This window comes from Mizuhopecten yessoensis, unplaced genomic scaffold, assembly GCF_002113885.1.
Source record: "Mizuhopecten yessoensis strain PY_sf001 unplaced genomic scaffold, ASM211388v2 scaffold716195, whole genome shotgun sequence".
NCBI lineage: Eukaryota > Metazoa > Mollusca > Bivalvia > Pectinida > Pectinidae > Mizuhopecten > Mizuhopecten yessoensis.
Window position 1 is genome coordinate 215,617 of NW_018479995.1, and position 13,585 is coordinate 229,201.

General features: G+C 36.3%; 1 protein-coding gene across 1 annotated transcript in view; it reads right to left on the reverse strand.

Annotated features, from left to right (window-relative positions):
* Positions 1-7,182, reverse strand: part of LOC110442043 (N-acetylated-alpha-linked acidic dipeptidase 2-like) — a 14,267-nt gene extending 7,085 nt beyond the window's left edge. The window contains exons 1-11 of the mRNA XM_021485445.1: positions 6,839-7,182; positions 6,344-6,497; positions 6,107-6,238; positions 5,271-5,393; positions 4,619-4,820; positions 3,951-4,047; positions 3,555-3,641; positions 3,189-3,274; positions 2,234-2,353; positions 1,287-1,369; positions 207-270 (exon numbers count right to left, since the gene is read on the reverse strand). Coding sequence (XP_021341120.1) covers positions 207-270; positions 1,287-1,369; positions 2,234-2,353; positions 3,189-3,274; positions 3,555-3,641; positions 3,951-4,047; positions 4,619-4,820; positions 5,271-5,393; positions 6,107-6,238; positions 6,344-6,497; positions 6,839-7,062 — 1,372 coding nt within the window. The 5' untranslated portion in view covers positions 7,063-7,182. The remainder of the gene's footprint in view (positions 1-206; positions 271-1,286; positions 1,370-2,233; positions 2,354-3,188; positions 3,275-3,554; positions 3,642-3,950; positions 4,048-4,618; positions 4,821-5,270; positions 5,394-6,106; positions 6,239-6,343; positions 6,498-6,838) is intronic.
* Between the last annotated feature and the right edge of the window lie 6,403 nt (positions 7,183-13,585).

The following is a 13,585-nucleotide window of genomic DNA, read 5'->3' on the forward strand; positions in this document are numbered from 1 at the left end:
GGGGCGGGGTACGTAACGCTTTTACATCGGATATGCTAATTTTTTTAACGATGGATACCAATCAACATTGTAAGTTGTTGGAAAATGCCGGGGAAAGTCGGAAATTTCCGAACCCTGTCAAACCACTATAAGATAAGAATCAAAGTTTCAGTATCTCCGACACCTCGACTAGTTATATTTAACATTTACTGACTAGATATATTTACCAGTTATAGCAGAATCGAGATTGAGGTAGGCCACGGCATTTGACGTCAGCCATTTCATATTATCCTGAAATAAATAGATAAATTATATTTAATGGATCCCCGTTGAAGGAGTGGGACAGAATATGTCAACGAGTGCAACAGAACGAATGAAAATATTGAAGTATTCATTCAAGACGAGTGAAATATGAAAAAAATAAAATGGTCAGTAAATCAGATTTTTAGAACTTTAAAACAAGGGAAATAGACCCTGTAAGAAAGAGTTGGTCTGCTTCAGAAAGACAGTATCTTCCTGAGCAAGACCTGTCTATATAACGTACGAGTCACAATCAAGCATACTAGACACCCTTGTAGATAAATCTTTCTGATTAATTTATTATAAAATAGTTTACTTTAATCTCATTGATTAATTTGTTTAAATGCGAAAGAGTCATATTTTTCTTTTTGAATATATCATTTCATTGCAGGAAATAAACACAATCAGTATATGAATCATAAAGAAATGATAAACACATGTGCACAGATGATCGTGGAATGAATCGTTCGAAGCAGACAGCCATTCAACATGATTTGCCATACATGGGAGGACATGGCACTGACCATTGCTACAGTTTGGATGACGCTTCAGCAACGAACGACCAACCAGTTGCATACTACTTATTCAATTGGCACTAATGAAAGATGACCTGCCTTTGCTCTACAGGCAGTTTCTGTATGCCGCTGCTTGGAAGTGTGTGCTTTTAAAGTTCTGTTGGTTGTTTTTTCACTCGTACTGATAGAATATACAGACCTTCAGGGCCTTTCGACGACCCCCTGTTTTCTTTTAGAGTCATATTTATCCACAATACGATCGCTGATACCACAAAATCGGTCACAATAGACCGACAAATTTGAGTTCCTTATTATTTTTTCTAGAAAATGGATTTTCATTCTAAATAGCGTTTGGCCAAAGGGATATGCTCTGATGTTATACTTTTAATTTAGCACATGTAGTAATTTAACAATTTTCATTGTTCCACTCATTATTGCTGATCTATCAAGGAAACTTCATGATTAGAACCATTGCTGCTCGAAGATCTTTACCTCCACCCATTCGTAGGAACCGACCAGTCCATATTCTTCTGCGTCCCAACTACAAAACAAAAGAGTTCGTCTTGGACGCCAACCTATAAGACAATTTAAAGATGATTATTCGAGCAGACTTTTCAGAAGACAGATGCCAAGTTGTCTGATTCATCGAGTACAAGCAGTATCCACTTCATGATTGAACGAGTCAACTAATAGTGAGCCACAACAGAAAGATCACATGACCGATTGTATTTGCTTCTTCCATTGAAATAAATAAATAAACATTTGGTATAGCGCACTATCTAGCTAGACTAAGCCACTCTAAAGCGCTTTACAGTACATATATATACATTGTATACTATCAATACAATTAACATATACATTAATCAATAAAAAATAATAGAGGAAATCGCAGGAGCTGCCTTAGCAGGCACTAACTACTAGTCCTATGCCACCTGCCTATAATCTCTCCCTATAGTTACTCTCCTTCCTGAGATGTTACCCTATGTATCATGGTAACACATTTGCAAAATTTGGGCGTTCTACATCATCAAATATCCATATAATAACAAAACAGTTTAGTGCTATAGAATGGCTCTTGAGTGATACCATCACAAACGGAAAACACCTAAAATGTATTTAGCTGCAGCAAAGTTGAAACGCCAAAAGGAAAATCTCAAACAAACCTATGAATCCTGGTAACCCATTGGCAAGGTTCGGACATTATGCATGCCTCACTCTCCAAATCATAACATAACAGTTTATTAGCGCTTGAGAATGGTTCTTGAGTAATACCATCACAAATGGACATCCTCTCAAATTTATTTAGCTGCAGCAAAGTAGGAATGCCAAAAGGAAAAACACAAACAAATCTACCAACAAATTATATATCTATCTGTCTGTCTACAAACTGAGAACAACCGACTTTTTAGACAGTACACTTCCTAAACATGCGAGCATACCTGTTTCTAGTAATTTTCCAAATATCCGGGCTATTTCAATCATAACTATCCCACCGGAAGCTGGGTCGGTTCCTCCATAGACCCAAGCGTCTCTATGGTTACCAAATATGACGTAACGATCTGAAATAGAGATTAGACGATTAGATTGATATTTTAAATCGAACTTGAAATATATTCTTGCAATGTTATCTTTATTCTAAATGGTATTTTCCCAAACAACAGGTTCAATTACCGGGCTTGGATAGTTTTTGACGTAATAAAATAATGTTGTATATGGCTATAGTTTAATTATTCGTAAAGACTTCAGCGTCAGCAGTTAAGTACTATAAACAAAATGGTATATGGCAAGTTATGCATACTGTTGTGTCACATATGTATTTACTGTGAATCGCTTTATTATAATTAATATTAATAATTCGAGGTTCTTATATACCGTTTTATCACAACCTAGCTTGTAGGTCGTTTCAAAGCGGCTCACAAATTATTATCCGTGGTTATAGGGCCTTTGCAACCAGCCAATATCTTTTTCAACTCCCTGGGGAGCATACAGTCGATGCTGCCATTTAGGCGCTCACAGCTAGCAATCAACAATTCTAGCACTGCCCAACTACGTACTCATTTATAGCTGAGTAGACTGGAACAAGCGGAGTATATAGTACCTTACTCAAAGATATACAACACAGTGCTGTGCCGTGACTCGAACACGCAACCCTTCGGTCACGAGCCCGGCGTCTTACCACTACACTCCCGTGCCTCCTTCGAGTTCGAGATATCTTCGAGTTAAATCGCCTCATTATTACGGACATATATGCATTCATATTCATTAAAGCGATGGATCTGAATCCATCAAAATGTTCTTTTAGTAAATTCAATACCCCGCAAATATGGCAGCTTGAAGCACAACCACTGAAATTAAATCTTACAAAATGAAGTTAGTTCCGATATCATGACGTACCTGGTTCAATTTCACCAGTGATCTTGCCGATAACATTGTGTATTGGAACTGTTCGATTCTCATTTTTGACCACAAGTCTGATTTTCCTGGAAAACATGAAAAGAATAAGTTACCAACTCGTGATCTGCAATGTTCCATTATCATGACAGATGAGATCACATGATATTTAATCCAGTATTGAATGGTGTATTTGTTTGCACAAATCACCCGGTGAAATGAATTGAGCATCAAAAACAAAACAAATCCAAAAGAACATACAACTTAAGCTAGTCGAACTCAAAACAGCCGTTGTAATACATGTACACGTGTGTTGTTTCGCGTCTATAATCAACACACGTGCCAAGATGTTAACACACTTGTACACACCTGTTATTCCGTAACGTAGGGCCGAACCTGTACGTGATGTTAAGATTCCCTCGCCATTCCGGTAAAACCTCCTCTCCTTCCATCTCCCTGGTGACAAGAAAACAAAGTTTGAATTATTGCTTCGTAGTTTGAGTGTTTTTGGTGGTTTTTTGAGTTCGTGTAAGTACTTTATAGTTTTCCATTATTACTTTATAACTTGTGTGTGTATTTCTTCTGCAGTTTGTTTTGTAAAATTTATGTAAATACTTGTATTTGTAGCTTCTCAATTAGTTTACAGTGTGAAAATTGAATCGTCATAAATAGCACATTTTCATGAGAATATTTTCAATCCTGTCAAAGGCGAAACATTACATACATAACTATTATCTCAGGAAAAAATGATAGAATTAATTTTACCTCAAGATATTATATGCATCTCGATATCCAATTGGATGACATGGAATACTAGGAAGTTTCCTCTCCACTTCCTCGTCCGATAATCTTTGCGTGTACCCTTTAATGAAAGACAATGTGATCAGTGTCGTGACACCAATCAAATAGCTATATCCGTGCCTTCAATTTTTCTATGACATATTCCAGGGGTGCCGAGAGCGTTAGTGAGCGTGACCCCTGGAGTATCGAGGATGAGAACGGGGTATCTTACACCGATTTGGATATTTTACACATTGTTTAATGTCATACATAGAGCGCAATGTCATACAAAGTGAAATAACTAACACAAAACAGAACATCTTGCAGATTGAAATACTGTAGAATCATTTATTTTCGCGGGGTTTTAATTTCATGTTTTTCATATACTAGCCTGTTTCATTATATTTCGCTGATTTCTGATTTTCCCAATCTATATCATATCAAGTTTATGTTTTCGTCGGGATTAAATTTCGTGGATTTTTGTTATCCACGAAATTAACGAAATTTAGTGTCCCACGAAAATTTATGATTTCAAAGTAGCTCACTCAGACCGGGAGGGATACCTTATATAGAAGGATATCTGAAGCATAACGTGAAAACAGAGGAAAGTAATAACACAGTGCAGTTATCTTAATTGGAATGGGATATCTTACATAGGGCAGGATATCCTGGTGTGGCCTGGTCACCTTTGGTCAATATGATATTGCCCCTTTGCATCCCGGTGTCCGGTAGCCACCATGTGTCCGGATATGGGTAAGTCATACCGGAAGTGGAGTTAGAAGGCGGTGGACCGTAGTCGGCCGGGTCCGAGTACAGTATCACTCCTACACACCCAGCTTGATGGGCAAACAGAACCTAGAGAGGTTAGGGTGGAAGGAGAGAGGGAGGAGGAGGAAGGGAAGGAGGAGGGAAGGAAAGATAATAGAAAGGAATAAGGAGACAGGAAGGAAGGAAGGAGGGAGGGAAGGATGGAGAAGGAAGGGAGTGAGGAGAAATGGAGGGAAGAGGAAGGAAGTGGGGAGAGAAGGAGTGAAGAAGGAAGGAAAAAGAAAGGGAAAGGAAGGGAGAAAGGGAAGAAAGGAAGGATAATGGTAACAAAAAAGAAAGCAAAACAAGGAAACCATATTCACAAAATGAATAAAAAGCGGATAGAGACTATGTCGTAAGAACGATAACTCTAATGAATATATAAACTACACTACAAACTGTATGGTAAAGGCATTCAAATGATTGAAACTTCGCGTATTAAGTGAATCACGTAAGTAAGGACGCAAAAATGTATGTTTCCAATGCTTTCATACATACCTTATTTCCCCGGAAGATTTTGCCGTATTTGGCGATGACTATTTTACCGGAACAACTGATGCCAAGTTCCCGGAGTTTATCAAAATCCTCCGCTCTTCCATAATTAGCGTACACCAACTCGGCCTTGAATGGAAAAAAACGTCCTCTTTTATATGACACTATTAAAGAAGTATGTCGTAATTTTAGTGAATATTGTACATTTGGTTAGAAATTAAGGGTTCATAACACTTAAAATAGCCATTCTTGTGTAATAGTATTGTACTACATGTAATATCGTGCACCGACTCTGCTTAAAAGGGATTAGGTTCATTAGACTCACAATCCATCTCATTTGTGATAGTATTGTAGTGAAAAGGGGGATAATCAAACACACATTTTTTTCATCACGTGATAATATATATATATATATATATATATATACAATGACACCTCGTTAATTTAGACGAGTTTCACAAAATAAGTTCCGCAATACATGACAGGACACCTTCACATTTATTCAAGGAGCAATGTCGATGCTGTATTTCATAAAATATGTTTGTCTGTTGGTGCTTTACATTCTTTTTACTGTAAAAGGCATTTAATGAACTGCCAGATTTTGGTGGCGAAGGAAAAAACCACCACATGCCAGTACCTTGCGACTGCCCCACGTAAGCTTCCTCAAACCGCGAACCAATGGAACTTTATTAGGTATCCGTTATATTCTATATAAAATTATTATTTTATTATTATGTTATGAACAATTAAAGCCGGACGAGCTTTCCGGATCATTTTTCGTTGGATTAACGAGGTTCCATTGTATAAGATATATAAAATTCCACTGAATATTGAGTACCTACTGTGACGTCACCGCTTGGAGAAAAGGCATTAAAGGCCTGTATTTCGTCCGGATGTCTCGTATCATCCCGCGTCAACTCCTCTAATGACAGGGTACGGTACTCAACAGCTCCACTTTCACTTGTAATTGCAGCCTGGGGTAAAGCATAAAATGTTAATAAAAACGATTATGGCCTACAGATANCCCCCCCCTTGTTAAAGAGTCTTTATTCATTATTTCCAAATGATTGAATACTCACGTAGTTGTTGTGTCCCTTCACTGGGTACGACAAAAACACGTCATAAGTGTCTATCTGTGACGTCAGACCGTACTCTTGAAATAGATTGTGCACGTAGTCTGCGCTTTCCTGCTGACTGTCAGTTCCAGCAAGCCTCGGTTTGGATGTCAGCTCTCTGTTTGAACGAAATTTAATTACGACTCAAAATGACATGAAAGTAGTATACATTGTCGAGTGTAGACGTGCTAACAGCCCCTAAGTTTTTATGAAGAATTTCTCAACTGCATTAACTACTAGTTTGTCTCCCCCTAGTTTAGAACTTGAATAAGAAATCAAAGTGATCAAAATTATTAGGTTTTTTTTCTGAATAATTCAATATTCTAGAGACAGGGGCTAGTCTAAGTCGAGTGATCAAAATGTATATGCATAAGGATTTAAATGCATATTGTTAACATTTATAGTGGTGTAAAACCCATGACAACAAATGTAAACATCAACAAATTTGTAATATATTACCTGTACACTCTGTCCATCTGCTGTGCGTCGATGAAGGCCAGGAGAGTATCGGTGATGCCGGGGTCTGCCTCCCTCGTCAGCTGCTGCAGCCCAGCACCCGGGCATGTGCCCAAGTCTGGCCCGTAGAATGTCTTTGAGAAGAAACCGATCAAAATTCCAATGACAAACACGAGCACAGCTACCATGGCTGCCACGCCCGTCCCTTTATGGTCGTTGATAGACATTCCCGGGGATGTGGATTTAAAACGTCGATGCTAAGTAAAGATGTTTTTATATATAGGTCATAGAGTTCCCAAGCCGTTTGTTTACTGTCAGGACGCCGTGCTTGTATGAGCTCTGATACACGTGTACTAAGTTATGTTACACACATGTAGTTAGCACGTTGTAGGTCGTGGTGCTGTGTGTCGGGTCCTGTACGTGTTTAACTGTGTGTATACACGACAGACGGAACTTTCCGCCATAGTAATTGCCTATGCAATTTATTCTTGATTGACAGTGGTGGTATTTCATTATCTTTTTGAGGATGCTTAATAAGCATTTCCAAGATTTTATTTTTCGGTGATTCGATTTATGTATGCGGAAAAGAAAATTAAATTATTAACGAATCTGTCGTAAAACATTGGTGGTTGTTTTTCATATTAGTATCTTGAAGTTTCCAGGTTTGCCTTTTTTTTATTTGATTGCAATAATCATTATCTTCTGCTGAAGCATGAAAGCGATTTGAATTAATTTTCAAAACGTTTTAGGGAAGCTGATCCTCGATACTCCTGGAGCTAACTTACGCTCCCTGCACCCCTGGAATATGTCATGACGAAATAAAATGAAAGTTCAGTGTGCACCAACTTGTGGATGATACTCGTTTGATACTTCGATGTACATCAAAAGAATCCCGCAGCAGCGTAACGGTAAAATTGACCGGCTATGAAGGCTAGTGTCGCCCCTTTGTAATTTTTAATCTTTTAACATATGTATCAGCCTAGCGATTGGATAGTATTTTTACCTGAGACCAATCAAATAGCTAGCTGAGTGCCTTCAATTTTCAATTCGAAGGATGCAGATCTAGAGAGCGTAAGTGTACCCTATATAACTATTTTTTCCTAAAAAAAAACTGTCGGTTTGATTCGAACTTAAGCTCCAATTTCAATCAGGTAAGTTGCTTAATCTGTCAAGATAGACATGGCTCTGTTGTGAATACCTTCTTAAATGGGGGGAATACGCGAAGAAGCCAGGCTTGAAAAACGTAAGAAAGCGTACAGTATGTAATAACTTATTGCAATAAAAACGAAACAGATATGATTCGGCGTTATACAATTTTCACATTCACACATGATGGAGCGTGTCTTTCCTGCTGGTCCCGTTTTCTGAAACAAATAGATACAAGGAGAACAGTTATATGATATTGAATAAATACATATTCGTCATTTCTAACACACGAAAACAATAATGCTGACCCAATGCATTTGAAGGGGACCGACACGACTCTTTGCGTTTTATAAATTAATGGACAAAAATAACAAGATCAACGTCATTTAATTATTCTGTTTGCTATCTTCTGTTCTCCTTGCAGTAAGTCATTGGAAGGGTCTGAGGGAAATTATATATTTCTACGAAATTTTTGGGTGGTCACCGACTTAATTACCCTCCCGCGTTCTTTTTCTCTCTCTTTAAAAACCGCAAATTGAAATGTGCGAATGAACGTGGTTATACTGTAGTATTTGCCAATATGTCATTATAATGAACGGGTATTACTCAATATACCCAGATCTAGAGTTGTCCTTCCTTACACTAACTTGCACCTCTGCCAAAGGCTAAATGCCAAGAATCTTGGCAAAGTCTTGAAAATCTGATTTTGCTAAAGCTATTGCGTCCTTCCCCAATGTTTTACAAATTCAATTGATTAAAACCTTCATTTCTTTCAAATATGTCACCGTAAGAGACTTTTCAACCCAAACAATTAGGACTGTATTTGTTTGCGCCATTTTGTAATACGGCCTAGTATCTACGTACGCAATGAAAATAAAAGCACGTTGTTAGCACATGTCATATTCATGATGAGGGTGGGATATTTTTTGTAAAATGCAGATTTGGTTTTTAAAGGACCAATGCCGCCATATGTGCGGTTTGTCGGCATAGGACCAACTGTCACACGATCAGAATACAGACTACATTTTAGCCGTCGACAGATCAGAGTGTTGACGCTGCTCTTCAATATCATTTAACAACATATGTTCATACCCAAACAACGTATAATTATGATAACTATACACTTATCGCTATAAAACCCGGCGTGAATATCGGAAGGTTATAGTTATTGGCATTATGGACTTTGCTTAAATATCTTTCCAGTGGCGGATCAAGGATTTCCTAAAAGGGGGGGCCGAGAAATGTTTCCTAATAGTTTCTGTTAGATCAAACGAGGAAAGATATCAAAAATGTAATCCGTTTAACCCATCTGTCTTTAAAAAAATGAATTATTAATCACACAAATATAATTAATGATAATTGAATCATTTATAAGGATAAACGTAGAACTACAGCGTTGAATTATTGTTTATAATGTTCCTCTCCATTCTGTTGTATTATTGTACGCACGCCTCTGCCCAGCAGACTCAAGTTAGGCACTGTATTGCGTATATTTTGTAGAATGTTAACGTGTTATAATAATAATAATAGTATACAACATTTATATAGCGCCCTATATAATTTGTAAAATTACTCTAAAGCGCTTTACAACATATGGATAATAGTATTAGTTGTATTATAAACAAAAATGGCTTACAATCACCATTATACATTAAACAAGAAGATAAATGTTTAACGTGTTATGCCGTTTAAATCGTGTTAACACTTGTGTACACTGATGAGGAATCTGCTCCAGGTTAATTAAGAATTGAATTGACATGTTTCTTTCCTACCTGTGCCTGTATAGTTTTATATGTATTTCTGTCGACAGGTGTTTGTGATTTACGTATAGTAACCCAGATACACCATATATGTGTATGAGGGACTGGATTTTGTATGGAACAATAAATCAAATTACGTTTTACTAGCCATTAGTATAGTAACAGTTATATATAATGAGCCCAATTAACTATTAATTTATCAGAAAACTCGGTGCATTGGACTTTTAACGTGTATAGTAAGCATTTTTGACTGTATTTTGATTATACATACAAAATGTAACAAAATGATTGTACTATCCATAAGAAATATTCGAGGTAAATGACATTTGATTATATAAACAACCTTCAATGCAATTGTTGTTTTAAGACCAGAATCGCTCTTTGCATGAAACAGCTTTAAGGTTTGGCATGATTGCAGCTAATAATTAATATACGTTGACCATGTGTGGTTCATGATTGTGTCGCGGCGAAGGCTGTGAAAACATGGACTGTGTGTTTTGTAACAAGGCTCGTCTACCTTGTTTCAGACTCCCATATCATCAATACTGGGCTAAGCTTGAACATTGGTAAATTAATGCATAACAAATCTGATCGAAGAGTGTTAAACCTTTGCTCTATATCAACATAATGAAAACAGTGCTTGTTGTATTTCTTGTGATTATTTTACCGGACTAGAACGTTTAGACCATTGTTAGACTAGCAGTGATCCAGATTAGTCGTAACCTTAAGCTTGTATCTGGGATTTATTGAAGCAGTGTTTACATGAAAAATTAATTTTAAAATGTATAATCTGTTGTACCTATATAAACAAATTTTGTAAAAGGACTATATATAGTTTAGGTCTTTGTTGGCCCCCAAATCCATCGAAATTAAAAATCTTCAGTAGAACTTTCAAATGACTGTTCCTTCAATTTTGAATACTTCCCCGGTACTATCATGTAAGCATTTATTTGTGTTTTCAACTATGGCTGCCATGGTAACCAGTTAATATTTGCATAAATTAATGAAAGTTTAATTTGAAATTTGAATTCAGTCAATTTTGACAGGTTTTCACCTAGTTTTTCTCTTAGCTACCATAGAGCGCACTCTTGAACAAACTTTATATTTCTCCTTAAGATGTATTACACGTGCATACGCATTATCCTTTGATATTAAGTTTGTTAAAGCATGCGCTCTATACTTTGCAGGAAATAAATATGCAAAATATGACAATATTCACTGAATATTCAAGTTTTTCTAATTTATGCAAATTTGAACTTGTTACCATACCATAAATAATTAGAAATACAAATTAATATGTTCATGATAGTATTTGGGAACTATTCATAATTGAAGAAACGGTCGTTTGAAAAGTTTATTTAAAGGTTTTGAATTTTAATTGCATTAGGGGGACAAAACACGCCCAAACCATACATAGTCCTTTGTAACGTTATTATGGTGTTTGATATGAACCTTACACACTTTGCTGTATGTTTCAGTAAGTATAAGATATTATTTTTCATTATTTGGACTTTTCGTACCACTAATGTTTTTTAAATGGAGGAAATGGCCACATTATCACTTTGTTTGGCTTTTCCTCATCGACTCACTAAATCTTTGAATAGGTGCTTCCTCATTTCGTATCTCTTCTAGTGAATATTTTAATTCAATAGCATTACATCTTTGCTATTGTATCCGTTGATATGCGACTCTCATAAAAAAAGTTTAAAATTGATCAATTATCATAAACTGCAATGGGCCGGAATTGTATATGGACAGTTTTTTTCACGTGACTGGCTTATCCAGAAGTGAATACAACGGTATCATACTATTTGCGTATTATCGTATATAAATAGGTTTTTGTGACGTTACAATGTAGACAATCTATGCATGTATGACATTGTGACGTTACATTAAGTCAATAGACATGAAATCAAAATTGCAAAGATGAAAACATAAAAATGACAAAGGTAATCATATTTTCGCTAAAATTAACATGCTCTTTTTGCCAATTTCATGTCAAATGAATGAATGAAAATTGATTTGAAACTATCTAAATTTAGGAGCATTTTATAGCAATTTTCATAAATTAATCTCAGAGGGCTATATTGAATAGAAATTACATTAATCGATCTTTGTCCTTATAATGTGTTTAACGTAATAATATAGATTGACACATTTTACCCCCTCCTCCCCCCCCCTCTTCCTCCACAAAAAAATAAATAGATAAATAATAAACAAATTTAATAAATAAATAAATAGCCTCGAGTTAATGACGTAATCATATTTCCTCCTGTGCCGTCAAAAAAAGGATACAATATAAAAGGACTAATAAATGCAATATATGTGTACAGATCGTTCTTCTCAAATGTTTTGTTATGACTTCATATGGAGACTAATGTCTTCTTTCAGTAAAAATATATGAAAAGCAAAATATAAAAATCGGTTGAGGGATATTCGGGTCTGTGGTTTTCAAATTAAAAATAAAAACGAAGAAAACTAATTGGAATCTTGTTACATTAAATACATAATATGTTTTGCTTTACGACTATAAAATGACAGTGTGATTGCATACAAAATACAAATCTTTTTGTAATTAATGCATTATTTGTTATAATGATGTTAAACGGATATACACTCGCTTTCAGAATTCCTTTTAATGTTCAGATTGTAGCTTCCTAAACATCCCATTATTTACACAATAGGCCTTTCCTATCATCACAGATCTGATTTCTCCTGCCTCGTCCATTAATTTTCGACAACTTGTCTGTGTGTACCTCCAGGACAATACCGGTACACCTACACAAGCAACCAAGCAACAGTGATGAATATTAAATTCTTTTTTCTATTTATTATCGCAGACTTAAAATACAGTTTCACCAGGTCCCAGGTAAGTATTGTGAACCAATCAGAAGAAACACTTCTATTAACATTGACCGAACCTGACCCCGAGGTCAGTTTACCTCGTGTTGTGACGTTTGAGCACGAGACGAAAGATGTGGCGGAGACCTACCTGGTAGGTTGAGAGACCACACAAGACGATTTTCCAGACCACCCATACGCATTGCTATATCGCCCCTATTAAATGACGACCTACCACGACGAAACTGGAGCAAATGGAAGCTTCCAAGTACAGCGAAGGGGAGAAAGGCCTATCTTTTTGTTTACATTAGAGATCATAAAGTGTATTGAACATAGACATACGCCGCTCGCCGAAACTGGAGAAGACAGACCACCATGTCTGGAACCACCCTTACAATATGATGGTTTCTCCCTTGCAAACGAGAGGAACAAAACATTGTGAAGGTGGTCTGGAAATTACAACTTTCTAAAATCGTGTGTTCTTCATATATGTCTTTCAGTTTAATGGATTACTACCGGCGGTATTGTATTTGATGTTGTTTCTTTGTTTACGTGTATTGATTTAGAACTTGTTGTTTTCCGGTTTCTGTTTATTATTCCCTGTCTTCAGATTGTTTATGTAAGTGATACGGAAGACAGTGATATGATTAATATTTCATAAATCTTTCATTTCCTACACGAGTGGACTATTGTATGATTTGCGATAGTGATATCCATTATGGTGGACCGGGGAAGGCATTTCTTCGTGTGTGCAGTCTGTGTTTTCTTCACAATTTTATTGTTTCTGAGCTTTTAGTATTTACTAATCGGACGTCACAACTGTAAAATGGACTTATGTGTGTGCATTTCAAGAAAAATACTGGATTATTGTTATTTGCCATCTTAACATTCGGATTATTTCATTTGTGTCGGCTATGGTATAATTTATGTAATGTCTCGGTAAGTGCACAATGTATGTATGTTAAACTATTATATGTATATTTCAATATAAAATTCGAGATTA